Raw genomic sequence first — 24,971 nt, 5'->3', positions numbered from 1 at the left:
TCAGATGAACTCAGACACACTTAGGCAGTGCCCCAAATACCACTATTGCCTTTATAGTGCACTTTTTTGGGGTAGTACACTATATAAGGAGCATTTTGGATGCACCTCAAAGACATAACCAGGTCAATATGTGAGGATATATGCAGCATGGCATCATGTACCATAGAGACATTCTATTCATCTACCCCCTATACCTTCAGCATGACAACACAGCAACACATCATGTACCATAGAGACATTCTATTCATCTACCCCCTATATCTTCAGCATGACAACACAGCAACACATAATGTACCATAGAGACATTCTATTCATCTACCCCCTATATCTTCAGCATGACAACACAGCAACACATCATGTACCATAGAGACATTCTATTCATCTACCCCCTATATCTTCAGCATGACAACACAGCAACACATTGGTTTAGTATTAAAATATATTTGAGGAGTGATTCAAAATGAAACAGTTGCATAGCAGAAGAAACAAACGAGCTGATGACGACGTGACAACTATTTGGCAAATGATTTAAGGATGTTTGAAATCCATTGAAAGGGTTTCAGAAGAATTGCCAGTGGTGACAGGGATCACTAGAGAAAGGCAGTACCTGGTGCTGTAGACAACCTCCACGGTGTGGTGGTTCACAGCGCAATGATTTACACAAGTACCATTCAATTATATACATAAGTAATGATCATTTTAGCATTTCTCTTTTCCATATCTAGTCTCATGTTTCACACACAGGCAATGGTCTACAACGACAATAAGAGCCATTTTGAAATAAACGGTTTCAAAAAATGATACAGGAAAACAATTATGGCATAAAACATACCAGCAAACATTCTATACTATCAGCATTGAGCTAAAGTGGTTACTATTTCAGATAAACAGAGCCCTGATTCATCTATCCACATAGTGCTATTTCAGATAAACAGAGCCCTGATTCATCTATCCACATAGTACTATTTCAGATAAACAGAGCCCTGATTCATCTATCCACATAGTACTATTTCAGATAAACAGAGCCCTGATTCATCTATCCACATAGTACTATTTCAGATAAACAGAGCCCTGATTCATCTATCCACATAGTACTATTTCAGATAAACAGAGCCCCGATTCATCTATCCACATAGTACTATTTCAGATAAACAGAGCCCTGATTCATCTATCCACATACGTACTATTTCAGATAAACAGAGCCCTGATTCATCTATCCACATAGTACTATTTCAGATAAACAGAGCCCCGATTCATCTATCCACATAGGGCTCTGTTTATCTGAAATAGTACTAATTCATCTATCCACATAGTACTATTTCAGATAAACATTCATCTATCCACATTGTTTATCTGAAATAGTACTATGTGGATAGATGAATTAGGGCTCTGTTTATCTGAAATAGTACTGAGCCCTGATTCATCTATCCACATACATACTATTTCAGATAAACAGAGCCCTGATTCATCTATCCACATAGTACTATTTCAGATAAACAGAGCCCTAATTCATCTATCCACATACGTACTTTTTCTGGACCCAAGATGGAAAAATGAAGAGAAATCATTTATTTATTGTATAAAATGAGAAGATGTTCAACTTCAGCTCTACTGTGTATTGGCACTTAGTCAAGCCAAAGCCTAACGTGTGTGAGAGCTCTAACTATGTCCACCAGTTAGTTTCAGTGAGACGTTGATATCAATAGAACAGTATGAATGTGCTTCATCTTTTAGTCCGTTTGGCTTGTTTTACTACCGTATAGGGGAGAGCTGACCCTGAATAGGGACGCAGTCATCATGTGAATAGGCTGCACCCTATTCCCTGCATAATGCACTACACTGAGAACCCACATCAAAAATATATCAGCGACAAATACAAATCATGACAAAAACAAAGTGATTAACCAGTCATAACTAGCCAATGGCAATGCAGATTACACAGTAAGCAACCAATCGATTAAACACAGGATATGACATCATGGAACACCCTGCTTCTTCGCTTCTAGAAACCTTTTAAAAACACAAATTAACAAACTTAGTTGTGCCCATCCATCCTTTTAAAAAATAATTTCATCTTGGTATGTAAAGCATCTTTTGCATAAAGCCTGTGCCATAAAAATATATTTACATACAACACCACTCTCCTAACTCGGGTCTACTCTGGAGCACATTAAACATCTGATTCTCTGTCCAAGCTGTAAGTCATCAACACCAGGTTGTATATCATGGGACTGACAGGTATAGTTGCTGTGGTTGGTCAGTGGTGGTGTACCGTATATCCTCTGTAGGCTGGGTTTACAGTCTGCTAGCTCACTCAGGGACTATACTGAAGGCCCTTGCTCATTCAGTCTATAGGATCCATAGAGTCAGAGAGAGAGAGGGAGACTGATGATTAGGGATCACCCTGTCCAACTTTGTCCCAGTAGCTCTGCTCCTTTACAAGTATTTTGGCCAAAATGCAATAGTTTCCCACAGCTTCTCATGTCTCTAGGGGGAAGAGATATGTGTAGCTCTTCATGGTTGATACTGTAATAGTCTGAAGTCTGCCTCAGTCTCCGGTCCCCCTCATCTTGGTCTACAGAGTGGTCCCATAGCCCCTCCCCCTTTCTCTAGGGGTCAGAGGTTAAAGGTCGGTGACTTTGTTCTCGAGGGCGGCGGCTATCTGCTGCAGCCGCAGGGTCAGCTGTTTACTCTGGGCGGCTGGGTCCTCATCTAAAGACTGGATGATCTGGAGGGAGGGAGGGAGGGAGGGAGGGAGGGAGGGAGGGAGGGAGGGAGGGAGGGAGGGAGGGAGGGAGGGAGGGAGGGAGGGAGGGAGGGAGGGAGGGAGGGAGGGAGGGAGGGAGGGAGGGAGGGAGGGAGGGAGGGAGGGAAAAAATTAGATAGGACACAAAAGAGACACTAGTAAACAGATTTCCCTGAGACAGCAAGTTAAATTAATTTGTCTAATTTCCTACAGGATGTAGTCAACCAAGAGGATAGGGCCTTCAAACCACCAGACAAGGAAGTGAGTCCTAAGGTTCTTAACCAAGTGGATAGGGCCTTCAAACCACCAGACAAGGAAGTGAGTCCTAAGGTTCTTAACCAAGAGGATAGGGCCTTCAAACCACCAAACAAGGAAGTGAGTCCTAAGGTTCTTAACCAAGAGGATCGGGCCTTCAAACCACCAGACAAGGAAGTGAGTCCTAAGGTTCTTAACCAAGAGGATAGGGCCTTCAAACCACCAGACAAGGAAGTGAGTCCTAAGGTTCTTAACCAAGAGGATAGGGCCTTCAAACCACCAGACAAGGAAGTGAGTCCTAAGGTTCTTAACCAAGTGGATAGGGCCTTCAAACCACCAGACAAGAAAGTGAGTCCTAAGGTTCTTAACCAAGAGGATAGGGCCTTCAAACCACCAGACAAGGAAGTGAGTCCTAAGGTTCTTAACTAAGTGGATAGGGCCTTCAAACCACCAGACAAGGAAGTGAGTCCTAAGGTTCTTAACCAAGAGGATAGGGCCTTCAAACCACCAAACAAGGAAGTGAGTCCTAAGGTTCTTAACCAAGAGGATAGGGCCTTCAAACCACCAGACAAGGAAGTGAGTCCTAAGGTTCTTAACCAAGTGGATAGGGCCTTCAAACCACCAGACAAGAAAGTGAGTCCTAAGGTTCTTAACCAAGAGGATAGGGCCTTCAAACCACCAGACAAGGAAGTGAGTCCTAAGGTTCTTAACCAAGTGGATAGGGCCTTCAAACCACCAGACAAGGAAGTGAGTCCTAAGGTTCTTAACCAAGAGGATAGGGCCTTCAAACCACCAAACAAGGAAGTGAGTCCTAAGGTTCTTAACCAAGAGGATAGGGCCTTCAAACCACCAGACAAGGAAGTGAGTCCTAAGGTTCTTAACCAAGAGGATAGGGCCTTCAAACCACCAGACAAGGAAGTGAGTCCTAAGGTTCTTAACCAAGAGGATAGGGCCTTCAAACCACCAGACAAGGAAGTGAGTCCTAAGGTTCTTAACCAAGAGGATAGGGCCTTCAAACCACCAAACAAGGAAGTGAGTCCTAAGGTTCTTAACCAAGTGGATAGGGCCTTCAAACCACCAGACAAGGAAGTGAGTCCTAAGGTTCTTAACCAAGAGGATAGGGCCTTCAAACCACCAGACAAGGAAGTGAGTCCTAAGGTTCTTACCCCGTCATAGTATTTGCTGGCATACTGGTAGAGCTGGTGCAAGGCTGCCTGGGTATTCAGCGTGTCTGTGTGTTCCTGGAGAGCACAAAGAAGGAAGGATGAATTTTATTGTTGTATTCTGATGACGCAATAGAAGACTGCCCACACACAAGTACAAACAGATGTGAGGTCACGTATACGTACCCTGGACACCTCAGCCAGGTGTGTGTTCATGTCCTGGTCACTGACTGGGACCATCTGCTTGATTCCCTTGTAGTAACTGAGGAGAGACAGAATGATAGAGAGATGTCTGATTGGCTGCCAGGTCCTACCCCCTTGTGTTGTTTCTGATGCACTAGAAGAGAGTACTTCTGGTGTGTTCTGACTGCAACCTATTCTCTATATCGGCCAAGAGTACAGCAGTATCGGCTCATTTGATAGGCAGTCAATCATGAAAAGGGATGAATATGAGAGAACTCACTCGTCCACCATCTTCTTATAGGTGGAGATCTCCTTTGCATAGAGCAGTTTGTTGCTGGGAGATTCCCGGCTCAGTTTGTGTTCCGTCTTGGTGCAGGCGTCCATGAAGGTCTGAGCGATGACGGACAGCGACGCGTCCACCACCTCCGTCACGTGCACGTCAAAGATGAAGTGAGGGTTCTTCAGGATGTTCACCCAGAAACGCATGGGCAGGCTGGGGATAGAGAACACACACATTAGTATACACACCAACACACACCGCACCGCGCAGAGCAACCCAGTATGAGAGCAAGGTGCAACAGTCGCAGGCTATCCAAACTAAAAGCCAACTCCTTCCCATCTAATTTAACAAGATAACAGATCCCTTTTCCTTCTGCCTCACAGACAAGCTGAGTCACTCAAACCCAGACATCTGAACTCAACCCAGGAAAGCACAACTAAACAGGTGTCTGGCTGAATGAAGCCTAATAAAGCAGCCTCAGTCCAAAAATAAATCCTGTTACACAGTGGTGTGATGCTCCTCCTCTGAGAAGGACTAGAAGTGCTGTGTTATTAAAACGCTGACTGGGGGAGCCTGCAGGGGTAATCTGATCTCCATCTACCTCTGAATCAGCCTTGGTCCAGTGAATTCCTAATGACTCTACGGTCTGTCTGTCTGTCTCTCTGTGTGTGTGTGTGTGTGTGTGAGAGAGAGTGTGTGAGAAAGAGTGTGTAAGTGTCTTATCCTCCAGGTCACCTCGGGGTACACCGAGCTCTGTGTGTGTGTGTGTGTGTGTGTGTGTGTGTGTGTGTGTGTGTGTGTGTGTGTGAGAGAGAGTGTGAGAAAGAGTGTGTAAGTGTCTTATCCTCCAGGTCACCTCGGGGTACACCGAGCTCTGTGTGTGTGTGTGTGTGTGTGTGTGTGTGTGTGTGTGTGTGTGTGTGTGTGTGTGTGTGTGTGTGAGAGAGAGTGTGAGAGAGAGTGTGTAAGTGTCTTATCCTCCAGGTCACCTCGGGGTACACTGAGCTCTGTGTGTGTGTGTGTGTGTGTGTGTGTGTGTGTGTGTGTGTGTGTGTGTGAGAGAGAGTGTGAGAAGGAGTGTGTAAGTGTCTTATCCTCCAGGTCACCTCGGGGTACACTGAGCTGCAGCCTCTTTAAGAATTTATATTTGTTGGCTGGATGCTCACTCTCCCGCTCAAGGTCTTACGTTCTCTCCCTCTATCTGTCTCTTTCCTCTCCGTCCCCTCTAGCCAGCTCAGCTTCACACCTGCTCTAACCTCTACAAACCTCTTCTTGACTGGAGAACAGGCCTGGGGAACATTATCCAGGATACTGGGGGAGAATTAACAAGCCTTTTTAGCTGAATCACATTCACTTTAATTGGCTTGCTGATGTCCCCTCTTGCTGATATGCAGGAGAGGGGTGGGAGAGAGAGAAAGGGAGAGGGAGGGAGAGAGAAAGAGGGTTAGTAAGTGTGTGAAACAGGAGAGAGACATCTAGGAAGGGACTGAGAATGGAGAGGAGAGAAACAGGGGAAGAGTAAGTGAGTGAAAGAAGAGACAATGGAGAGGAGAGAAACAGGGGAAGAGTAAGTGAGTGAAAGAAGAGACGATGGATAGTGAGAGAGATGTCTCTAGAGTCTAATGAATTCAGTCTTTCATCTCCTCATCCTGACTAGAGATCTTACTCTGCCACTCATCCCCACCTGTCAATCCAATACGCATCACAAGCACTATCTATATTTAATAGTTCCCATCAACAGGAGTTCACTAATTCACTCGGATAACTTTCAGGGGAGATAGGACAGTCAAACCCTAGGACTACAAACCCTAGGACTACAACATAGTGAGGGCAGTCAGACCTTAGGACTACAACACGATGAGGAGGAGTCAGACCCTAGGACTACAACACGGTAAGGAGGAGTCAGACCCTAGGACTACAACACGATGAGGAGGAGTCAGACCCTAGGACTACAACACGGTGAGTACAGTCAGACCCTAGGACTACAACACGGTAAGGAGGAGTCAGACCCTAGGACTACAACACGGTAAGGAGGAGTCAGACCCTAGGACTACAACACGATGAGGAGGAGTCAGACCCTAGGACTACAACACGTTGAGTACAGTCAGACCCTAGGACTACAACACGGTAAGGAGGAGTCAGACCCTAGGACTACAACACGGTAAGGAGGAGTCAGACCCTAGGACTACAACACGATGAGGAGTCAGACCCTAGGACTACAACACGATGAGGAGGAGTCAGACCCTAGGACTACAACACGGTGAGGAGGAGTCAGACCCTAGGACTACAACACGATGAGGAGTCAGACCCTAGGACTACAACACGATGAGGAGGAGTCAGACCCTAGGACTACAACACGGTGAGGAGGAGTCAGACCCTAGGACTACAACACAGTAAGGAGGAGTCAGACCCTAGGACTACAACACGATGAGGAGGAGTCAGACCCTAGGACTACAACACGGTAAGGAGGAGTCAGACCCTAGGACTACAACACGATGAGGAGGAGTCAGACCCTAGGACTACAACACGTTGAGTACAGTCAGACCCTAGGACTACAACACGGTAAGGAGGAGTCAGACCCTAGGACTACAACACGGTAAGGAGGAGTCAGACCCTAGGACTACAACACGATGAGGAGTCAGACCCTAGGACTACAACACGATGAGGAGGAGTCAGACCCTAGGACTACAACACGGTGAGGAGGAGTCAGACCCTAGGACTACAACACAGTAAGGAGGAGTCAGACCCTAGGACTACAACACGATGAGGAGGAGTCAGACCCTAGGACTACAACACGGTGAGGAGGAGTCAGACCCTAGGACTACAACACGGTAAGGAGGAGTCAGACCCTAGGACTACAACACGATGAGGAGGAGTCAGACCCTAGGACTACAACACGATGAGGAGTCAGACCGTAGGACTACAACACGGTAAGGAGGAGTCAGACCCTAGGACTACAACACGGTAAGGAGGAGTCAGACCCTAGGACTACAACACGGTAAGGAGGAGTCAGACCCTAGGACTACAACACGGTAAGGAGGAGTCAGACCCTAGGACTACAACACGGTGAGTACAGTCAGACCCTAGGACTACAACACGGTGAGTACAGTCAGACCCTAGGACTACAACACGGTGAGTACAGTCAGACCCTAGGACTACAACACAGTAAGGAGGAGTCAGACCCTAGGACTACAACACGGTGAGTACAGTCAGACCCTAGGACTACAACACGGTGAGTACAGTCAGACCCTAGGACTACAACACGGTAAGGTGGAGTCAGACCCTAGGACTACAACACGATGAGGAGGAGTCAGACCCTAGGACTACAACACGGTGAGGAGGAGTCAGACCCTAGGACTACAACACGGTGAGGAGGAGTCAGACCCTAGGACTACAACACGGTAAGGAGGAGTCAGATCCTAGGACTACAACACGGTAAGGAGGAGTCAGATCCTAGGACTACAACACGGTGAGGAGGAGTCAGATCCTAGGACTACAACACAGTGAGTACAGTCAGACCCTAGGACTACAACACGGTAAGGAGGAGTCAGATCCTAGGACTACAACACGGTAAGGAGGAGTCAGATCCTAGGACTACAACATGGTAAGGTGGAGTCAGACCCTAGGACTACAACACGGTAAGGAGGAGTCAGACCCTAGAACTACAATACGGTGAGGAGGAGTCAGACCCTAGGACTACAATACGGTGAGGAGGAGTCAGACCCTAGGACTACAACACGGTAAGGAGGAGTCAGACCCTAGGACTACAACACGGTGAGGAGGAATCAGACCCTAGGACTACAACACGGTGAGGAGGAGTCAGACCCTAGGACTACAACACAGTAAGGAGGAGTCAGACCCTAGGACTACAACACAGTAAGGAGGAGTCAGACCCTAGGACTACAACACGGTGAGTACAGTCAGACCCTAGGACTACAACACGGTGAGGAGGAGTCAGACCCTAGGACTACAACACGGTGAGGAGGAGTCAAGTGTAGAAGAAGGTTGGAGGTACTGAACTATTGTGTGTATACAGTGTGCATATCTGTGTGTGCAGTGTTCATATGCGTGTGTGTTTTTGTGTCAGTGTGTGTGCGCGTGTGTACAGTGTTCATATGTGTGTGTGTTTTTGTGTCAGTGTGTGTGTGTGTACCTGTTGGTCTTCCAGATATGGACAGTCTCCTCCTCAACGTTGTCGTGTTTCAGAGCCTGCTCATCCAGGAAGTCAAAGAAGTATTTAACAGCAGGAGGAACCACCGCTCCAGAACACAACACACTGCGGAAGAAATCATCCACAAACTGCTGCAGAGTACCCTGCAACACACATTAGGACACACACACATTAGGACACACACAGTAGGACACATCCAGAGCGACTTCATCTTAAGATAGCTAGGTGGGACAGACACATATCATATTAGGTAGTCAGTAGACAGTATCTGACAGACACGGATACAAAATCAGCTCACATTAAGTACACCAACATACACTTACACCCACCCAATCAGTGTGTCTCCTGTCCACCCACCCAATCAGTGTGTCTCCTGTCCACCCACCCAATCAGTGTGTCTCCTGTCCACCCACCCAATCAGTGTGTCTCCTGTCCACCCACCCAATCAGTGTGTCTCCTGTCCACCCACCCAATTAGTGTGTCTCCTGTCCACCCACCCAATCAGTGTGTCTCCTGTCCTCCTGTTAATTCTGCACTGTGCTAAAGGTGTTATAACACTATTATAACTGCTGTAGGTAGTGCTATAACTGTTAGTAGTGCTATAACTGTTAGTAGTGCTATAACTGCTGTAGGTAGTGCTATAACTGTTAGTAGTGCTATAACTGTTAGTAGTGCTATAACTGTTAGTAGTGCTATAACTGTTAGTAGTGCTATAACTGCTGTAGGTAGTGCTATAACTGCTCTACGTAGTGCTATAACTGTTAGTAGTGCTATAACTGTTAGTAGTGCTATAACTGTTAGTAGTGCTATAACTGTTAGTAGTGCTATAACTGCTGTAGGTAGTGCTATAACTGCTGTAGGTAGTGCTATAACTGTTAGTAGTGCTATAACTGTTAGTAGTGCTATAACTGTTAGTAGTGCTATAACTGTTAGTAGTGCTATAACTGTTAGTAGTGCTATAACTGCTGTAGGTAGTGCTATAACTGCTGTAGGTAGTGCTATAACTGTTAGTAGTGCTATAACTGTTAGTAGTACTATAACTGTTAGTAGTACTATAACTGTTAGTAGTGCTATAACTGCTGTAGGTAGTGCTATAACTGTTAGTAGTGCTATAACTGTTAGAAGTGCTATAACTTAGTAGTGCTATAACTGCTGTAGGTAGTGCTATAACTGCTCTACGTAGTGCTATAACTGCTGTAGGTAGTGCTATAACTGTTAGTAGTGCTATAACTGTTAGTAGTGCTATAACTGTTAGTAGTGCTATAACTGCTGTAGGTAGTGCTATAACTGTTAGTAGTGCTATAACTGTTAGTAGTACTATAACTGTTAGTAGTGCTATAACTGCTGTAGGTAGTGCTATAACTGTTAGTAGTGCTATAACTGTTAGTAGTGCTATAACTGCTGTAGGTAGTGCTATAACTGCTCTACGTAGTGCTATAACTGCTGTAGGTAGTGCTATAACTGCTGTAGGTAGTGCTATAACTGTTAGTAGTGCTATAACTGTTAGTAGTGCTATAACTGCTGTAGGTAGTGCTATAACTGTTAGTAGTGCTATAACTGCTCTACGTAGTGCTATAACTGCTGTAGGTAGTGCTATAACTGCTCTACGTAGTGCTATAACTGCTGTAGGTAATGTAGTTCAGACGGACTTACCTTGACAGAGAGCAGTCGTGTCAGGTAGATCTCAGCGATGGCTTTCGTTGTGGCCTTGGCCTTCAAACTTCCTCTCTTAGATTTGACCTCATCCAGCTCGTCTGCAGGCCGCACCAGGTGGAACACCTTGTCATCTTCCAACAGGGCGTTTTCTACAGGGACACCAGGGACATGTTCAGTGGGCATCAAACGGAAGACAACAGACTCAAACAGGGTTGGACAACCTCAACTCTTTTTTGTTTCCTCATGCAAAATGGTTGTCCATAATGAACACGACCCAAAGTTGAGAAGTTTTTCCAAGATGCTGATCTCAGGTCAGTAGCGCATTACCCACCCTGATAGTTAAGGTTAGGATTGGAGGACAGGCAGGCTGATCCTAGATCTGTGCCTAGGGATAACATACTGAGGATATAATGAAATCGGACTCACTTTCTTCATGGCTATCCTGGTTCTGGTGGAACTGGCGATGGGTGTGAAGCACTCTGGACAGCACCAGCGTGGCATTGTCTCTCACCTGAAACACACAGTACCACATATAGTTAACACAGTACCACATATAAACTCAGCAAAAAAAAATAAACGTCCCATTTCACGACTCTGTCTTTCAAAGATCAGGCCCTTCTCCCCGATTGCTCAGTTTGACCACTGTGTTCTTGGGGACCTTCAATGCTGCATCATTTTTCCCCCTGGTACCCTTCCTCAGATCTGTGCCTCGACACAATCCTGTCTCGGAGCACTATAGACAATTTCTTAGACCTCAATGACTTAGTTATTGCTCTGACATGCACTGTCAACAGTGGGACCTTATATAAAAAGGAGTGTGCCTTTCCAAATCATGTCTAATGAATTTAATTTACTACAGGCGGACTCCAATCAAGATGTAGAAAACATCTAAAGGATGATCAATGGAAACAGGATGCATCGGAGCTCAATTTAGAGACTCATAGCAAAGGGTCTGAATACTTATGTAAATAAGGTATATAAAAATATATATATATATATATAAATATATATACACAAATGTGCAAAATATGTTTTTTAAAAACTGTTTACGCTTTGTCATTACGGGGCATTGTGTGTAGATTGCTTGGGGGATTTTTTAACATTTTAATTATTTAAACTATTTTAGAATAAGTCAAGGGGTCTGAATACTTTCTGAATACTATCTAACATTTCAACGGAATATCTGGCATGCTCAACTCCGAACATCTTTAGCCCAGGAACAATTCAAGGTTAATAAAGCCAGCCAGCCCTGATAGATATTCACATGAACTATACAGTAAGCTGAGAAGATATTCAGAGAGAACACGAATACAGCCACTCACGTTGTAATGTGCCAGGGTGTTGAGTCTCTTCCACCTGCCCTCCTTCTGTGATGTCAGGTCCATGTCAGACAGGATCTGCCCTGTAGAGCCAGGCCGCCACTCTGTGGACGGGGTGGGAAGTGACCCTTATACATTACAATATTACTGAAAGGTACAGTTGAAGTCAGACGTTTACATACACCTTAGCCAAATACATTTAAACTCAGTTTTTCACAATTCCTGACATTTAATCTGAGTAAAAATTCCTTGTCTTAAGTCAGTTAGGATCACCACTTCATTTAAGAATGTGAAATTTCAGAATAATAGTAGAGAGAATGATTTATTTCAGTTTTAATTTCTTTCATTACATTGATTTATTTAGATTTTCCCATGATGTCAAGCAAAGAGGCACTGAGTTTGAAGGTAGGCCTTGAAATACATCCACAGGTACACCTCCAACTGACTCAAATGATGTCAATTAGCCTATCAGAAGCTTCTAACGTCATGACATAATTTTCTGGAAATTTCAAAGATGTTTAAAAGCACAGTCAACTTAGTGTATGTAAACTTCTGACCCACTGGAATTGTGATACAGTGAATTCTAAGTGAAATAATCTTTCTGTAAACAATTGTTGGAAATATTAGTTGTGTCATGCACAAAGACTCCAACCTTAGTGTATGTAAACGTCTGACTTCAACTGTATGTAGACTAACGTACATGCAAAAATATAAAACCCATTGTTGTTCCCCCCAACTCTTAGCACAGGATAGCACAGGATTAGCACAGGATTCTCACCAAGAGCAACACTGTCCACCTTGGGTCTCTGTGAGTAGGGCAGGTTGCGGTACACCTGTTCAATGATCTTCTCCTTCACCTGAGAGATGGTGTCACAGTTTAGCACCTTCACCGGCGTCACGTCTGGTCCCTCGCCGTGCACCAGCACCTGCAGGGTCTGGTTGGACACACACAGCTGTCAATCATCTATCATCCAGAATCACACTGACCTCATGATTAGGTCACACCCATTTGTTTTGGTACATGCTAGCAACATGTTGGGTACAGCTGTCTTAAACAGCATTCTGTAGATTCATTTGCCTTGTGTGTATTGATTATCGGACTAAAATAGGGTTTATTGTCTAAATGAATGAAAAACAGCATGGGGAGAGAAGACTTGAAACATGATGTCTCTCTATCAGTTTTCCCATAAATCACTGAGCTGATTTGTCATCCAGATGATGACACGCTGTTTTCACAGAAGTCAATTACGAGAGCCAATCATATTACAGGGTCCGTTAAACCAACCTTATCAGTGGAGTCTGATGGAAACATTTACCTCTAGCCCATCTCTGCTCCTTATTGAGCTCTCTCTCAACGCTCTCCGGTCTCTCAACGCTCTCGTCTCTCAACGCTCGGTCGTTCGTCAACGCTCTCGGTCTCTCAACGCTCTGGTCTCTCAACCGCCTCTCGTCTCTCCAACGCTCTCGGTCTCTCAACGCTCTCGGTCTCTCAACGCTCTCGGTCTCTCAACGCTCTCGGGTCTCTCAACGCTCTCGGTCTCTCACGCTCTCGGTCTCTCAACGCTCCCCTCGGTTGCTCTCAACGCTCTCGGTCTCTCAACGCTCTCGGTCTCTCAACGCTCGTCGGTCTCTCAACGCTCTCGGTCTCTCACGCTCTCGGGTCTCTCAACGCTCTCGGTCTCTCAACGCTCTCGGTCTCTCAACGCTCTCGGTCTCTCAAACGCTCTCGGTCTCTCAACGCTCTCGGTCTCTCAACGCTCTCGGTCTCTCAACGCTCTCCGGTCTCTCAACGCTCTCGGTCTCTCAACGCTCTCTGTCTCTCAACGCTCTCTGTCTCTCTCTCCCTCACGGAGCTCTGAGACACTCTGCTCAAAGTCAATATTCCATGTGATGTTAGTGGACATCTACAGTCACTATGTGTCCTGGGTCAAGTACGCATCACAATAATACACAGAGTGAGATCATCCATAGAGGAGCGGGTACCAGTGTGAGTAGAGGGCATTAGGACTAGATCACAGGAGCCAGAGGAGATGGTTAGACGTGATAAGACAGCCAGTGTTCTTGTATTGAGGGCTTGTGTCGTAGAATTACAAAATCAGTAGTAGAGTGGTTATAGCTGGAGAATCCAGTTCACTCAAAATGGCTGCTGGTTCACCAGCATGGAGTGCTGCTTTGAATAGGAATATCTATTCTATTAATTGTAATTCTTTGAGGGTGCAGTACAGTGTGTAGTAACCAGGAGGCAGTACTCCACTAGGATCCCCGTGTCATTCAGAGTGTACCTACCAGGACCCAGTACTCCACGTCGTACCCTAGGAGCCCCGTGTCATTCAGAGTGTACCTACCAGGACGCAGTACTCCACATCGTCCCCTAGGAGCCCCGTGTCATTCAGAGTGTACTCACCAGGACGCAGTACTCCACGTCGTCCCCTAGGAGCCCAGTGTCGCTCAGAGTGTACCTACCAGGACGCAGTACTCCACGTCGTCCCCTAGGAGCCCCGTGTCGTTCAGAGTGTACCTACCAGGACGCAGTACTCCACGTCGTCCCCTAGGAGCCCTGTGTCGTTCAGAGTGTACTTGGCCTTCTTCATTTAGCGTCCACTGGGCCCTTCTCTACCTGGTGCTTGATGGCCTTGAACAACTTGTATAGGGGTTCGCCCGCAGAGTCCTACACACACAAAAGGAAGATGCACACACACACAGCGAGAGAGGAGTGAGCTCATCAGTTCTAATGAGACCATTCTCTCAGTGTAATTACTGAAGATACGGCTCCATGTTTCACTGTCACACATGACTGATCTGATTTTAAGAGCGCTTTAATCCAAAAAAATCAATAAGACCAAATCAATTGAAACATTTCATCTAAAACATTAAAGAAGAAATGGAGCGGAGAATGAGCGAAAGGAGAGGAAAGAGAGAGAGAGATAGAAGAGAGACAGAAGAGATGATGAGAGAGAGCGAGAGAGAGAAGAGAGAGAAGAGAGAGAGGAGGCGAGAAGGAAAGAGGGGAGGGAAGAGAGAAGAGAGGGAGAGAGAGAGAGAGAGAGGAAGAAGAGAGGAAGAGAAGAGAGAGGAGAGAGAGAAGGAAGAGGGAGAGAGAGAGAGAGGAGAGAGAGGAAGTGAGAGAGAGAGGAGGAGGAGGAGGAGAAAGGAGAGAGGAGAGAGAGAGAGTGAGAGAGAGGAGAGAGGAGAGAGAAGAGAGAGAGAGAAGAGAGAGAGAGGAGAAGAGGGAGAGAGGAGGAGAGAGAGAGGAGAAGAGAGGAGAGAAGGAGCCGAGAGAGAGAAGCGAGAGAGAGAGGAGAGAGAGGAGGAGAGAGAGGAGAGAGAGAGGAAGAGAGGAGAGAGAGGAGAGAGAGGAGTGAGAGAGAGAGGAGCGAGAGAGAGGAGGAGAAGAGAGGAGTGAGAGAGAGAGAAGAGAAGAGCGAGAGAGAGAGAGAGGAGAGAGGAGGAGAGAGAGGAGAGAGAGGAGCGAGAGAAGAGAGGAGCGAGAGAGAGAGGAGCGAAGAGGAGGAGAGAGAGAAGGAGAGAGAGAGAGAGAGGAGCGAGAGAGAGAGAGATGAGAGAGAGGAGAGAGAAGAGGAGAAGAGAGAGTGAGAGAGAAGAGAGGAGCGAGAGAGAGGAGAGAGAGAGAGAGAGAGAGGAGTAGAGAGAGGATGAGAGAGAGGCAGTGGAGAGAGAAGCAGGATGAGAGAGAGGAAGGAAGAGAGAGTGAGGAGAGAGAGGAGAGTGAGAGAGAGAGGAGCGAGAAGAGAGAGAAGAGAGAGAGAGAGAGAGGGAGAGTGAAGAGAGAGGAGCGAGAAGAGAGAGAGATGAGGAGAAGAGAGAGGAAGAGAGAGAGGAGCGAAGAGAGAAGGAGCGAGAGAGAGAGGAGAGAGAGAGAGAGGAGTAGAGAGAGGAGCTAGAGAGAGAAAGAGAGAAGAGGAGTGAGAGAGAGAGAGGAGTGAGAGAGAGGAGCGAGAGAGAGAGAGTGAGAGAAGGAGTGAGAGAAGAGGAGAGAGAGAGAGGAGCGAGAGAGAGGAGCGAGAGAGAGGAGCGAGAGAGAGAGCGAGAGAGAGAGAGGAGTGAGAGAGAGGAGCGAGAGAGAGGAGAGGAGCTGGAGAGAGGAGCGAGAGAGAGAGAGGAGTGAGAGAGAGGAGCGAGAGAAGAGGGAGCGAGAGAGAGGAGAGAGAGAGAGGAGAGAGAGAGGAGCGAGAAGAGAGAGGAGAGAGAGAGGAGCGAGAGAGAGAGGAGCGAGAGAGAAGAGGAGAGAGAGCGAGAGAGAGAGGAGCGAGAGAGAAGGAGCGAGAGAGAGAGAGGAGCGAGAGAGAGAGAGGAGCGAGAGAGAGAGAGAGGAGCGAGAGAGAGAGAGAGGAGCGAGAGGAGAGAGGAAGACGAGAGAAGAGAGAGAGGAGCAGAGAGAGGAGTTGAGAGAGAGGAGTGAGAAAGAGGAGAGAGAGAGAGGAGCGAGAGAGAGAGAGAGGAGAGAGAGAGAGTGAGAAAGAGCGAGAGAGAGAGGAGCGAGAGGAGAGAGGAGCGAGAGAGAGAGAGGAGCGAGAGAGAGAGAGGAGCGAGAGAGAGAGAGGAGCGAGAGAGAGAGAGGAGCGAGAGAGAGAGAGGAGCGAGAGAAGAGCGAGCGAGAGAGAGAGGAGCGAGAGAGAGAGAGGAGAAGAGAGAGAGAGAGAGGAGTGAGAGAGAGAGAGGAGCGAGCGAGAGAGAGGAGTGAGAAGAGAGGAGGAGAAGAGAGAGGACGAGAAGAGGAGCGAGGGAGAGAAGAGGAGCGAGAGAGAGGAGCGAGAGAGAGAGAGGAGCGAGAGAGAGGCACGAGAGAGAGAGCAGCGAGAGAGAGGAGAGAGAGAGAGGAGCGAGGAGAGGAGAGAGGAGCGAGAGAGAGAGAGGAAAGCGAGAGAGAGAAGGAGGAGCGAGAGAGAGAGAGAGAGGAGCGAGAGAGGAGCGAGAGAGAGAAGAGGAAGCGAGAGAGAGAGAGGAGCGAGAGAGAGGAGCAGCGAGAGGAGCGAGAGAGAGAGAGGAGCGAGAGAGAGAGAGGAGCGAGAGAGGAGCGAGAGAGGAGGCGAGAGAGAGAGAGGAGCGAGAGAGAGAAGGAGCGAGAGAGAGAGAGGAGCGAGAGAGAGAGAGGAGCGAGAGAGAAGAGGAGCGAGAGAGAGAGAGGAGCGAGAGAGAGAGAGGAGAGAGAGAGAGAGAGGAGAGAGAGAGAGAGCGAGAGAGAGAGAGGAGCGAGAGAGAGAGAGGAGCGAGAGAGAGAGAGGAGCGAGAGAGAGAGAGGAGCGAAGAAGAGAGAGAGGGAGCGAGAGAGAGAGAGGAGCGAGAGAGAGAGAGGACGAGAGAGAGAGAGGAGCGAGAGAGAGAGAGGAGCGAGAGAGAGAGAGGAGCGAGAAGAGAGAGAGAAGGAGCGAGAGAGAGGAGCGAGAGAGAGAGGAGAGAGAGGAGAGAGAGAGTTTAAAAGAGCAGGTTTGAATGAACAAGGTGAGTCTCACCCTGAGGAAACTGATACAGACAGATGGACATCCAGTTACACAGCATCCTCTCCACCACCGTCTCTGACCTGTACACACAGTCAACATGTTAACTGCTGTCTGACCTGTACACACAGTCAACATGTTAACTACTGTCTGACCTGTACACACAGTCAACATGTTAACTACTGTCTCTGACCTGCACACACAGTCAACATGTTAACTACTGTCTCTGACCTGTACACACAGTCAACATGTTAACTACTGTCTCTGACCTGTACACACAGTCAACATGTTAACTACTGTCTGACCTGTACACACAGTCAACATGTTAACTACTGTCTGACCTGTACACACAGTCAACATGTTAACTACTGTCTCTGACCTGTACACACAGTCAACATGTTAACTAGTGTCTGACCTGTACACACACAGTCAACATGTTAACTAGTGTCTGACCTGTACACACACAGTCAACATGTTAACTACTGTCTGACCTGTACACACACAGTCAACATGTTAACTACTGTCTGACCTGTACACACAGTCAACATGTTAACTACTGTCTGACCTGTACACACAGTCAACATGTTAACTACTGTCTGACCTGTACACACAGTCAACATGTTAACTACTGTCTGACCTGTACACACAGTCAACATGTTAACTACTGTCTGACCTGTACACACAGTCAACATGTTAACTACTGTCTGACCTGTACACACAGTCAACATGTTAACTACTGTCTGACCTGTACACACAGTCAACATGTTAACTACTGTCTGACCTCTACACACAGTCAACATGTTAACTACTGTCTCTGACCTCTACACACAGTCAACATGTTAACTACTGTCTCTGACCTGTACACACAGTCAACATGTTAACTACTGTCTCTGACCTGTACACACAGTCAACATGTTAACTACTGTCTGACCTGTACACACAGTCAACATGTTAACTACTGTCTGACCTGTACACACAGTCAACATGTTAACTACTGTCTGACCTGTACACACAGTCAACATGTTAACTACTGTCTGACCTGTACACACAGTCAACATAGTTAACTACTGTCTGACCTGTACACCACAGTCAACATGTTAACTACTGTCTGACCTGTACACCACAGTCAAACATGTTAACTAACTGTCTGAACCTGTACACACAGTCAACATGTTACCTACTGTTCTGGACCTGTACACACAGTCAACATGTTAACTACTGTCTGACCTGTACACACAGTCAACATGTTAACTACTGTCTGACCTGTACACACAGTCAACATGTTAACTACTGTCTGACCTGCACACACAGTCAACATGTTAACTACTGTCTGACCTATAAACACAGTCAACATGTTAAACTACTGTCTGACCTGTACACACACAGTCAACATGTTTAACTACTGTCTCTGACCTGCACACACAGTCAACATGTTAAACTACTGTCTCTGACCTGTACACACAGTCAACATGTTAACTACTGTACTGACCTGTACACACAGTCAACATGTTAACTACTGTCTCTTGACCTGTACAACAGTCAACATGTTAACTACTGTCTGACCTGTACACACAGTCAACATGTTAACTGCTGTCTCTGACCTGTACACACAGTCAACATGTTAACTACTGTCCTGACCTGTACACACACAGTCAACATGTTAACTACTGTCTGACCTGTACACACACAGTCCAACATGTTAACTACTGTCTCTGACCTGCACACACAGTCAACATGTTAACTACTGTCTGACCTGTACACACAGTCAACATGTTAACTGCTGTCTCTGAACCTGCACACACAGTCAACATGTTAACTACTGTCTCTGACCTGTACAACACAGTCAACATGTTAACTACTGTCTGACCTGTACACACAGTCAACATGTTAACTATTGTCTCTGACCTGCACACACAGTCAACATGTTAACTACTGTCTGACCTGTACACACAGTCAACATGTTAACTGCTGTCTCTGACCTGCATACACAGTCAACATGTTAACTACTGTCTCTGACCTGTACACACAGTCAACATGTTAACTACTGTCTGACCTGTACACACAGTCAACATGTTAACTATTGTCTGACCTGCACACACACAGTCAACATGTTAACTACTGTCTCTGACCTGCACACACAGTCAACATGTTAACTACTGTCTCTGACCTGCACACACAGTCAACATGTTAACTACTGTCTCTGACCTGCACACACAGTCAACATGTTAACTACTGTCTCTGACCTGCACACACAGTCAACATGTTAACTACTGTCTCTGACCTGTACACACAGTCAACATGTTAACTACTGTCTGACCTGTACACACAGTCAACATGTTAACTATTGTCTGACCTGCACACACACAGTCAACATGTTAACTACTGTCTGACCTATAAACACAGTCAACATGTTAACTACTGTCTGACCTGTACACACACAGTCAACATGTTAACTACTGTCTCTGACCTGCACACACAGTCAACATGTTAACTACTGTCTCTGACCTGTACACACAGTCAACATGTTAACTACTGTCTCTGACCTGTACACACAGTCAACATGTTAACTACAGTCAACATGTTAACTAGTGTCTGACCTGTACACACACAGTCAACATGTTAACTACTGTCTCTGACCTGCACACACAGTCAACATGTTAACTACAGTCAACATGTTAACTATTGTCTGACCTGCACACACACAGTCAACATGTTAACTAGTGTCTGACCTGTACACTACAGTCAACATGTTAACTAGTGTCTGACCTGTACACTACAGTCAACATGTTAACTACTGTCTCTGACCTGCACACACAGTCAACATGTTAACTATTGTCTGACCTGCACACACACAGTCAACATGTTAACTACTGTCTGACCTGTACACACAGTCAACATGTTAACTACTGTCTGACCTGTACACACACAGTGAACATGTTAACTACTGTCTCTGACCTGCACACACAGTCAACATGTTAACTACTGTCTGACCTGTACACACAGTCAACTACTGTATCTGACCTGTACACACACAGTCAACATGTTAACTGCTGTCTGACCTGTACACACACAGTCAACATGTTAACTGCTGTCTGACCTATACACACAGTCAACATGTTAACTGCTGTCTGACCTGTACACACACAGTCAACATGTTAACTGCTGTCTGACCTGTACACACACAGTCAACATGTTAACTACTGTCTCTGACCTGCACACACAGTCAACATGTTAACTGCTGTCTGACCTGTACACACAGTCAGCATGTTAACTACTGTCTGACCTGTACACACAGTCAACATGTTAACTACTGTCTGACCTGTACACACAGTCAACATGTTAACTACTGTCTGACCTGTATACACAGTCAACATGTTAACTACTGTCTCTGACCTGTACACACAGTCGACATGTTAACTACTGTCTGACCTGTACACACAGTCAACATGTTAACTACTGTCTCTGACCTGTACACACAGTCAACATGTTAACTACTGTCTGACCTGTACACACAGTCAACATGTTAACTACTGTCTGACCTGTACACACAGTCAACATGTTAACTACTGTCTGACCTGTACACACACAGTCAACATGTTAACTACTGTCTCTGACCTGCACACACAGTCAACATGTTAACTACTGTCTGACCTATAAACACAGTCAACATGTTAACTACTGTCTGACCTGTACACACACAGTCAACATGTTAACTACTGTCTCTGACCTGCACACACAGTCAACATGTTAACTACTGTCTCTGACCTGTACACACAGTCAACATGTTAACTACTGTCTGACCTGTACACACAGTCAACATGTTAACTACTGTCTCTGACCTGTACACACAGTCAACATGTTAACTACTGTCTGACCTGTACACACAGTCAACATGTTAACTGCTGTCTCTGACCTGTACACACAGTCAACATGTTAACTACTGTCTGACCTGTACACACAGTCAACATGTTAACTACTGTCTGACCTGTACACACACAGTCAACATGTTAACTACTGTCTCTGACCTGCACACACAGTCAACATGTTAACTACTGTCTGACCTGTACACACAGTCAACATGTTAACTGCTGTCTCTGACCTGCACACACAGTCAACATGTTAACTACTGTCTCTGACCTGTACACACAGTCAACATGTTAACTACTGTCTGACCTGTACACACAGTCAACATGTTAACTATTGTCTGACCTGCACACACACAGTCAACATGTTAACTACTGTCTCTGACCTGCACACACAGTCAACATGTTAACTACTGTCTCTGACCTGCACACACAGTCAACATGTTAACTACTGTCTCTGACCTGTACACACAGTCAACATGTTAACTACTGTCTCTGACCTGCACACACAGTCAACATGTTAACTACTGTCTCTGACCTGTACACACAGTCAACATGTTAACTACTGTCTGACCTGTACACACAGTCAACATGTTAACTATTGTCTGACCTGCACACACACAGTCAACATGTTAACTACTGTCTGACCTATAAACACAGTCAACATGTTAACTACTGTCTGACCTGTACACACACAGTCAACATGTTAACTACTGTCTCTGACCTGCACACACAGTCAACATGTTAACTACTGTCTCTGACCTGTACACACAGTCAACATGTTAACTACTGTCTCTGACCTGTACACACAGTCAACATGTTAACTACAGTCAACATGTTAACTAGTGTCTGACCTGTACACACAGTCAACATGTTAACTAGTGTCTGACCTGTACACACACAGTCAACATGTTAACTACTGTCTCTGACCTGCACACACAGTCAACATGTTAACTACAGTCAACATGTTAACTATTGTCTGACCTGCACACACACAGTCAACATGTTAACTGTCTGACCTGTACACACAGTCAACATGTTAACTAGTGTCTGACCTGTACACTACAGTCAACATGTTAACTACTGTCTCTGACCTGCACACACAGTCAACATGTTAACTACTGTCTGACCTGTACACACACAGTCAACATGTTAACTACTGTCTCTGACCTGCACACACAGTCAACATGTTAACTACTGTCTGACCTGTACACACAGTCAACTACTGTCTCTGACCTGTACACACACAGTCAACATGTTAACTGCTGTCTGACCTGTACACACACAGTCAACATGTTAACTGCTGTCTGACCTGTACACACAGTCAACATGTTAACTGCTGTCTGACCTGTACACACACAGTCAACATGTTAACTGCTGTCTGACCTGTACACACACAGTCAACATGTTAACTGCTGTCTGACCTGTACACACACAGTCAACATGTTAACTGCTGTCTGACCTGTACACACACAGTCAACATGTTAACTACTGTCTCTGACCTGCACACACAGTCAACATGTTAACTGCTGTCTGACCTGTACACACAGTCAGCATGTTAACTGCTGTCTGACCTGTACACAGTCAGCATGTTAACTACTGTCTGACCTGTACACACACAGTCAGCATGTTAACTACTGTCACCACCTGGGTTTACTAGGCACCATACCAAAACACTACGCAACAGAGAGATACTATCGAACCTTGTCCAATAACAAATGCCTGTTTTCACGAAGACAAGCCTGATTGGAAGGCAGGGTGTGTCTCACCTGCGCAGCATGAGTTTGGGGTTCTTGCTGTGCACGTATTCCTCCATCAGCTCCAGCAGCAGGCTTCTCATGATGTCTGTGTAGTACTCTAGTTTACCATGCAGAGCCACGGTCAGTAACGAGGCAAAGTAGACCCTGGACCTGGCGTTAAAGTCTGGACGGCCCTCCAAGGTCTTGATGAACTGAGAACACACAGAGAACGCAACAGAGAGATGGGGTTAGCAACTCAGTATAACGCTATAGAACATCTGTAGGTATAGAACCACGGCAATACTCAAACTGTATCTTGGCACAGAGCCAGACAGAGCCAGACAGACAGGGAGAGAAACAGTCAGTCATCTCAGCTAGCTGAGTAAACCTACATTGATGAGGAAGGTCTTAGAGTTGAGCAGGTTAGAGAACTGGTTGAGGGCCTGAGCTACGATGACCTTCCGTCCCTCGGGGATGTCCAGCTTGCCAGTGATCATGACGTCGTTGTCCCCGTCTTTAGAGGGCAGGAAGAAGACCCGGTCTGTGTAGGTCTTATAGTCCAGGAAGGGGATCCTGGCCTCACTCAGGTCATTGGTCTGGTCCTCCATCTCAATCATCAGGTCTGGAGGAAGATACAGAACACAACAAGACTAGCTCCTAGTAGAACCCGAACGCAACAACAAGACTAGCTCCTAGTAGAACCCAAACGCAACAAGATTAGCTCCTAGTAGAACCCGAACCCAAACGCAACAAGACAAGCTCCTAGTAGAACCCGAACGCAACAAGACTAGCTCCTAGTAGAACCCGAACGCAACAACAAGACTAGCTCCTAGTAGAACCCAAACGCAACAACAAGACTAGCTCCTAGGAGAACCCGAACGCAACAACAAGACTAGCTCCTAGGAGAACCCGAACGCAACAAGACTAGCTCCTAGTAGAACCCAAACGCAACAACAAGACTAGCTCCTAAGAGAACCCGAACGCAACAACAAGACTAGCTCCTAGGAGAACCCAAACGCAACAAGAATAGCTGCTAGTAGAACCCAAACGCAACAAGACTAGCTCCTAGGAGAACCCTAACTGAACTCTAACTGACCTAAGACAGATCATTTTTACTAGGATTAAATGTCAGGAATTGTGAAAAACTGAGTTTAAATGTATTTTGCTGAGGTGTATGTAAACTTCCATCTTCAACTGTATATATTACCTCGCCTAACCGGTGGTCCAGCACATTGACTCTGTACCGGTACCCCCTGTATTCAGTCTCCACATTGACTCTGTACTGGTACCCCCTGTATACAGTCTCCACATCGACTCTGTACTGGTACCCCCTGTATACAGTCTCCACATCGACTCTGTACCGGTACCCCCCTGTATATAGTCTCCACATTGACTCTGTACCGGTACCCCCCTGTATACAGTCTCCACATTGACTCTGTACCGGTACCCCCTGTATACAGTCTCCACATTGACTCTGTACCGGTACCCCCCTGTATTCAGTCTCCACATTGACTCTGTACTGGTACCCCCTGTATACAGTCTCCACATCGACTCTGTACCGGTACCCCTGTATACAGTCTCCACATCGACTCTGTACTGGTACCCCCTGTATACAGTCTCCACATCGACTCTGTACTGGTACCCCCTGTATACAGTCTCCACATTGACTCTGTACCGGTACCCCCCTGTATACAGTCTCCACATTGACTCTGTACCGGTACCCCCTGTATACAGTCTCCACATTGACTCGGTACTGGTACCCCCTGTATATAGTCTCCACATTGACTCTGTACCGGTACCCCCTGTATACAGTCTCCACATCGACTCTGTACTGGTAACCCCTGTATACAGTCTCGCTGTTGTTATTTTACAGCTGCTCTAACTATTGTTGTATTCGGCGCATGTGACTAATAACATTTGATTTGATAGTGTGTGTGTAATGTTATAGCAGTGTGTGTGGTGTGTGATAGTGTGTGTGTAATGTTATAGCAGTGTGTGTGGTGTGTGATAGTGTGTGTGTGTAATGTTATAGCAGTGTGTGTGGTGTGTGATAGTGTGTGGTGTGTAATGTTATAGCAGTGTGTATGGTGTGTGATAGTGTGTGTGTAATGTTATAGCAGTGTGTGTGGTGTGTGATAGT

At 46.2% G+C, this 24,971-nt stretch overlaps 1 protein-coding gene across 1 annotated transcript in view; it reads right to left on the bottom strand.

The window, feature by feature from the left end:
* Window positions 1-421: 421 nt before the first annotated feature.
* LOC109883994 (plexin-B2-like) overlaps window positions 422-24,971 on the bottom strand; it is a 63,748-nt gene continuing 39,198 nt past the window's right edge. Inside the window, 14 exon segments of the mRNA XM_031815536.1 lie at window positions 422-2,728; window positions 4,168-4,242; window positions 4,351-4,426; window positions 4,628-4,840; window positions 8,781-8,941; window positions 10,452-10,603; window positions 10,881-10,965; window positions 11,777-11,877; window positions 12,552-12,708; window positions 14,296-14,366; window positions 14,369-14,441; window positions 17,231-17,312; window positions 22,862-23,043; window positions 23,224-23,453. Of these exon segments, the coding sequence (XP_031671396.1) occupies window positions 2,624-2,728; window positions 4,168-4,242; window positions 4,351-4,426; window positions 4,628-4,840; window positions 8,781-8,941; window positions 10,452-10,603; window positions 10,881-10,965; window positions 11,777-11,877; window positions 12,552-12,708; window positions 14,296-14,366; window positions 14,369-14,441; window positions 17,231-17,312; window positions 22,862-23,043; window positions 23,224-23,453 (1,763 nt within the window). The 3' untranslated portion in view covers window positions 422-2,623.

Source organism: Oncorhynchus kisutch, unplaced genomic scaffold (assembly GCF_002021735.2).
Source record: "Oncorhynchus kisutch isolate 150728-3 unplaced genomic scaffold, Okis_V2 Okis09a-Okis19a_hom, whole genome shotgun sequence".
In the NCBI taxonomy this organism is placed as follows: domain Eukaryota; kingdom Metazoa; phylum Chordata; class Actinopteri; order Salmoniformes; family Salmonidae; genus Oncorhynchus; species Oncorhynchus kisutch.
Note: the sequence above shows the minus strand (reverse complement) of the source record. Positions and strands in the feature narration are given on the sequence as shown.